The 6,155-nt window shown below is 44.9% G+C and overlaps 1 protein-coding gene across 1 annotated transcript; it reads right to left on the bottom strand.

Moving 5' to 3' along the window:
- Positions 1-344: 344 nt before the first annotated feature.
- On the bottom strand, positions 345-5,826 carry LOC135528392 (zinc finger protein 64-like). The gene is made up of 6 exons (XM_064957441.1): positions 5,595-5,826; positions 5,132-5,293; positions 4,786-4,929; positions 4,438-4,500; positions 4,066-4,317; positions 345-2,206 (listed from the first exon to the last, which is right to left on the bottom strand). The coding sequence occupies exons 1-6, from the start codon at positions 5,614-5,616 to the stop codon at positions 660-662; spliced, it is 2,190 nt and encodes a 729-aa protein (XP_064813513.1). The 5' UTR covers positions 5,617-5,826; the 3' UTR covers positions 345-659.
- Positions 5,827-6,155: the final 329 nt, after the last annotated feature.

Here is a 6,155-nt window from a genome sequence, read left to right as displayed (position 1 = left end):
TTCGGAAATTGAGGCACATAGATCATTCTTTATCAGGTGAATTGACACAGCATTGTACCAATACCAAATTGAAATGTACATTGTTTCCCATGACTCTTTGCCAAAGCCATGAAAGGCTGCAATTCCGTATAAATACAAAGAACGTTAAGCAAATAGCTTGTGGACACTAGGAACATCTATTGACATAAATAATAGGTAACTGGAAAGCATAGAATGTATTTTCTGTCTAGGTTTTTTGATATAAGTTATTTATACTCTCATGTCAATGACAGATGAGTAAAGCAGAAACATACACCAAGTACAATACATTTCAATTATTTCAAAATAGGACAGTAGCACAGAAACACAAGCAGATATTGTTTTAATTTGTTTTTCTGAAATGCCCAGTTTCATGACACTTTAAGCAATGCATCGCCTTCATGTTCATCGGAATTGGAAAGTTCATGATTGGGAAACACATCAAAGATTAAAATAATCAGATTTTGACTAGGTTGTACCAAACATACTTCATTCAAGCCTGAATTTATGGTTAACAACTAAATTCATCTAAGCATGACATAAGTCAAGAGTCATCACTCTGTAACGGAACATTAGCTGCCATCTCACCGTTTGTTATAAATATCTATTTGACCTGTTGACCTTCAGTAATGGTGATCTAGTCAGTCTTGGAGGCCGTCCATGCTGTGTGTGTCCGACACCGAATAGAGGTTCTGTGTAGAGACTGAGAGTTGTTCTAGAACAGGCTGGTTCTGGGCAGTCACCACCAGAGGCAAGCTGTGGATGACCACTCCCTGGCTGCCTAAACTGATGCTAGGGACAATGAGACTACTGTCCTCCTCACAGGTGGTAATGCTATTGTCCCCAACTCCGTGCAACACTGTTACATGTGCCTGCTTGGCCAAGTCTTCCGAAGGGCCACCTTCGCTACACATCATGTCCGGCGGCGGGAACATGGAGGTGGCCGTGGCGACTAGGTTACCGTGGTTCCCTCCCTCCGTCACCACAGTAACCTCGGTGCCTCCCTCTTGGATAAGAGCGTTAAAGCCCTCCAGGTCTGAGCAGGTGGTGATGAAGGCCTGTGTGCTGTGGGCTGCTGAAGAGACCTGGGAGGTAATGGCTGTCTGCAGTAGCGCCTGGTGCAGAGGGTTACTGCTATCCTCCGAGGAGAGGTGTGTCAGCAGGACCGTCCCAGGCTCCAGACCAGCGCCCTCTGTTGGACCTCCTATATGCTGCATGGGCGTGAGGCTCAGGTTGACCTGCTGGATCATAGAGTTGACCACCATGTCCTGACTCTCTGGGCTCAAGAGGATGGCGGAGGAACCCTTGGTGTGAAGCTGGTGCTGCCCAATGTCCACACCCACCCCAGCCTGCAGGGGATGGAAGGAGCCCTCCTGACCCAAAGGGTGGGATACTATGATCTTAAGCTGGGCACTGCTGTAGGGGGCCAGGGGAGCTAGGGGGACATGGTGGAGGGGGAGCTGGGTGGTGTGGCTGTCCTGCCTGGGTAAAGGGCTCACAGTCACCCTACTGGGCTGGGAGGTAATGGGCTGGAGCGTCAAGGAAAGAGTCTGTTCAGAGCCTGATTCCCGGTGCTGCTTCCTGTGGCTGCGCAGAGAGTCCTCCCTCACAAACGACGCCTCGCACAGGTCACAGCGGAAGGCCCGCGTCGCATCCAGCTTGGCCCGGTACCGGGAGCTCACAGGCTTGGCAGGGTCCTCTCCGTTACCGACACTGGCTTTGCCTCCTTTCCCACCAACACTTACCCCCTTCTCAGGTTTGTCCGCATGGCACTTCTTCTTGTGGATGACCAGGTTGCTGCGCTGCTTGGTGGCGAAACTGCAGAAGTCACATTTGAAGGGTCGCTCTTCAGAGTGGATCCGCTCATGGACCTTGAGCGCCCCCTTGCTGGAGCAGGAGTAGATGCACTTGGAGCACTGGATGGGTTGAGTGGGCTGGTGCTCTCGCGAGTGCTGCCGCAGGGCTGTCTTGTTGGTGCACTGGAAGTCACAGTCAGGGCAGGGAAAAGAGTTGGACGTGCCGTGTTTTATCTGGACGTGAGATTTCAGGTTGCCCTTCATGGCACAGCGGTACTCACAGAAGTCACACTTATAAGGCTTCTCACCCGAGTGGATGCGGATGTGCCTCTTCAGGTCAGAGTTGATCTTGAACTTTGCTTCACACTGAGTGCACTGGAAAGGTGCATCCCCTAAAGTAGAGGAATATATATCTTTATAGAACACCCAACAACAACTTGACTCGAAACGTACGTTTGCCAGACTATTCAGAAGTTAAGTGGTTTTATACCGAAATGAGTCCATGTCCCATATTTAAATCCCAAATGAATGGGAAACAATGTAGACCATTTAATAGCCAGATTTCAGAACCAGACTTATATACAGTGGGGCAAAAAAGTATTTAGTCAGCCACCAATTGTGCAAGTTCTCCCACTTAAAAAGATGAAGCCTGTAATTTTCATCATAGGTACACTTCAACTATGACAGACAAAATTAGAAAACAAATCCAGAAAATCACATTGTAGGATTTTTAATGAATTTATTTGCAAATTATGGTCAAAAATAAGTATTTGGTCACCCACAAACAAGCAAGATTTCTGGCTCTCACAGACCTGTAACTTCTTCTTTAAGAGGCTCCTCTGTCCTCTGCTCGTTACCTGTATTAATTGCACCTGTTTGAACTTGTTATCAGTATAAAATACACCTGTTCACAACCTCAAACAGTCACACTCCAAACTCCACTATGTCCAAGACCAAAGAGCTGTCAAAGGACACCAGAAACAAAATTGTAGACCTGTACGAGGCTGGGAAGACTGAATCTGCAATAGATAAGCAGCTTGGTTTGAAGAAATCAACTGTGGGAGCAATTATTAGGAAATGGAAGACATACAAGACCACTGATAATCTCCCTCGATCTGGGGCTCCACGCAAGATCTCACCTCGTGGGTTCAAAAAGATCACAAGAACGGTGAGCAAAAATCCCAGAACCACACGGGGGGACCTAGTGAATGACCTGCAGAGAGCTGGGACCAAAGTAACAAAGCCTACCATCAGTAACACACTACGCCACCAGGGACCCAAATCCTGCAGTGCCAGACGTGTCCCCCTGCTTAAGCCAGTACATGTTCAGGCCCGTCTGAAGTTTGCTAGAGAGCATTTGGATGATCGAGAAGAAGACTGGGAGAATGTCATAATGTCAGATGAAACCAAAATATAACTTTTTGGTAAAAACTCAACTCGTTGTTTTTGGAGGACAAAGAATGCTGAGTTGCATCCAAAGAACACCATACCTACTGTGAAGCATAGGGGTGGAAACATCATGCTTTGGGGCTGTTTTTCTGCAAAGAGACCAGGACGATTGATCCGTGTAAAGGAAAGAATGAATGGGGCCATGTATCGTGAGATTTTGAGTGAAAACCTCCTTCCATCAGCAAGGGCATTGAAGATGAAACGTGGCTGGGTCTTTCAGCATGACAATGATCCCTAACACACCGCCCGGGCAACAAAGGAGGGGCTTCGTAAGAGGCATTTCAAGGTCCTGGAGTGGCCTGACAAGTCTCCAGATCTCAACCCCATAGAAAATCTTTGGAGTGAGTTGAAAGTCCGTGTTGCCCAGCAACAGCCCCAAAACATCACTGCTCTAGAGGAGATCTGCATGGAGGAATGGGCCAAAATACCAGCAACAGTGTGAAAACCTTGTGAAGACTTACAGAAAACGTTTGACCTCTGTCATTGCCAACAAAGGGTATATAACAAAGTATTGAGATAAACTTTTGTTATTGACCAAATACTTATTTTCCACCATAATTTGCAAATAAATTCATTAAAAATCCTACAATGTGATTTTCTGGATTTTTTTTCTTCTCATTTTGTCTGTCATAGTTGAAGTGTACCTATGATGAAAATTACAGGCCTCTCATCTTTTTAAGTGGGAGAACTTGCAAAATTGGTGGCTGACTAAATACTTTTTCCCCCCACTGTAACTTGTGAACACCAATTCCATGCTTCAGTGTACTAATCAACCCAAGTAGTGAAGGGAAAGCAGACCCACCAGTGTGTGAGCGGAGGTGCACGGTGAGCTGGCTGGAGTTGCGGCTGGCGTAGGGGCAGATCTGGCACTTGAAGGGCCTCTCGTCATAGTGGATACGGAGGTGTTTCTTCAGACTGCTGCTGTCGGCCGCAGCGTAGGTACAGTACTTGCACTTGTGAGGCTTCTCTCCCGTGTGGGATCGGAGGTGCATGTTCAGCTTGTCCCTCCGGCTGAACCGCTTTTGGCACAGCTCACATTCAAACGGCTTCTCACCTGGACACACACAAGCAGGTGGATTGGAAGATACATTTATGTCAAGTCTTGCAATACATACTAGGATGAGCATAAATCCAATTTGAATTATGATCTAATAATACTGGTTTTGTTACATACCAGTATGCGTTTTGAGATGCCGCTCCATGTCTTTTTGACCGTACTGTGTCTTGAAAGAGCAACCTAGGGGCAAAGGAATAAACAATGCAATTGATTAGAAAATTGATTGATTCATGCAGGCTGAATATAATAGTGTTGTTTCACCCACATTTCAAGGCCACTTCACTGTAGTATTAAGTTGTGTAGCTATAAAAAAAAAAAATTTTTTTTAAAGTAACTGTGACCCAGAAAATAACTAATTGGTTGCAACTGACCAGCAGATAATGCATGTGCTTCCTCTCCAGCAGCAGTATGGAAGGAATGTGTCAGAAGAGTAATAAACGAGGAAAGAGGGAGTGAGCTACCAACCTGAGAAACAGCAGCTGCGTCTCTTTGAAGTCAGGGCAGGTTTTATTTTTTTGGAAGGTGTTTTGGGGGCTTTGGTCAGGATCTTTTTGACACCTCTCATAACACACGTCTGGTAGGCTTCCTCAAAAAACTCTGTGCTGGAATCTGGGGGGAAAGGGGGGGGGAGGATATTCTGACTGTAAAGGATACATTTCCAGACCTCCGAGTTCCCAAATAACAAAGGACTCATTTTTTAAACTTGAAAACATATAGACTATTCATTGTTCCAACAGTATATTAAAGGAGTCTGGGGTAGCATGTTCAAACAAGACCGTGGAGAGAGAGAGAGACCATCTTATGGTCTTACCTGTAAGAGTGGGTGCGGAGTTAGATGCTGATATGTTAGAGGAGGGTATATGGCAGCCATTTTGCTTGTGGGCCAGAAAGACCTCAAAGTTATTGTACTGCTGCTTACAGAAGCCACAGATGTGGATATCTGGGCTCACTTCCACAAGTACATGGTTCCCTCCTGTTGATGAGGGGGAAAATGGGATAAAACCCAGTTTTTATTCAAGAACATTGTGATTATTGACAACCACAGCCTACCCTGCAATACCAAGACTAATCCTACCTTTGAGTTGGGACTATTTGAATGTAGGCCTACTTTGCAACTTGTAAACATAGCTAGCCATATTTTCATATAATTGCTAACAACAGACTGCTAGATGATACTAAAGCTATTGGATCTTTTTTTGTAGCACACATATTTAAATGAATAATTTGACTACCAAGTGGACTTTGTTTTGAACATTTGTTATGAGTTGTCTTACCCCCTCCGTTGAATGATGCCATTTTAACGCTAATATAGCTGGATATCAATTCAGTTTAGGGCTCCCCTAACGTAGGCAACCGACTTGGGACAGGCGCCTCGAATCGAATCCATTCAACATAAGTATACAATACAACAAGCGCCTTTGAAATAACAAAAGTTTCTTATCTACTGACTTTTAGCTCTGAACTCTCTACTGGCAACATTGTTGCAACCATTTTACGACAGGCTCCCTTCACTTTTCGGCAGTACACACTTTTCCTCCAGGGGAATTTATTTTTTCATTTTCATTTGAGCGCATTACTGCCATCTAATGACTCGGTGGTCTCAGTTCTCAGCATCCGCCACATACTTGACTCGTAACCAAGGGCCTTATTCTAATGAAATCCAAAATCTTTGAAGTGCTTTGTAAAAAAAAAAAAAAAATGCAAACAAAAATAAGATCCAAACAAACAAATGTCAGAGAGGAAGACGTGAAGCGAGAGGGTTTAGCTCCCAAAATGAATTGTTAAGCTAATTATGAGTTTTTGTATGGGGGCAATGAGTGTATTGCTATTTTGAT

The sequence above is a fragment of the Oncorhynchus masou genome, chromosome 33, assembly GCF_036934945.1.
Source record: "Oncorhynchus masou masou isolate Uvic2021 chromosome 33, UVic_Omas_1.1, whole genome shotgun sequence".
NCBI lineage: Eukaryota > Metazoa > Chordata > Actinopteri > Salmoniformes > Salmonidae > Oncorhynchus > Oncorhynchus masou.
This window is presented reverse-complemented; position numbering and strand designations above follow the sequence as displayed.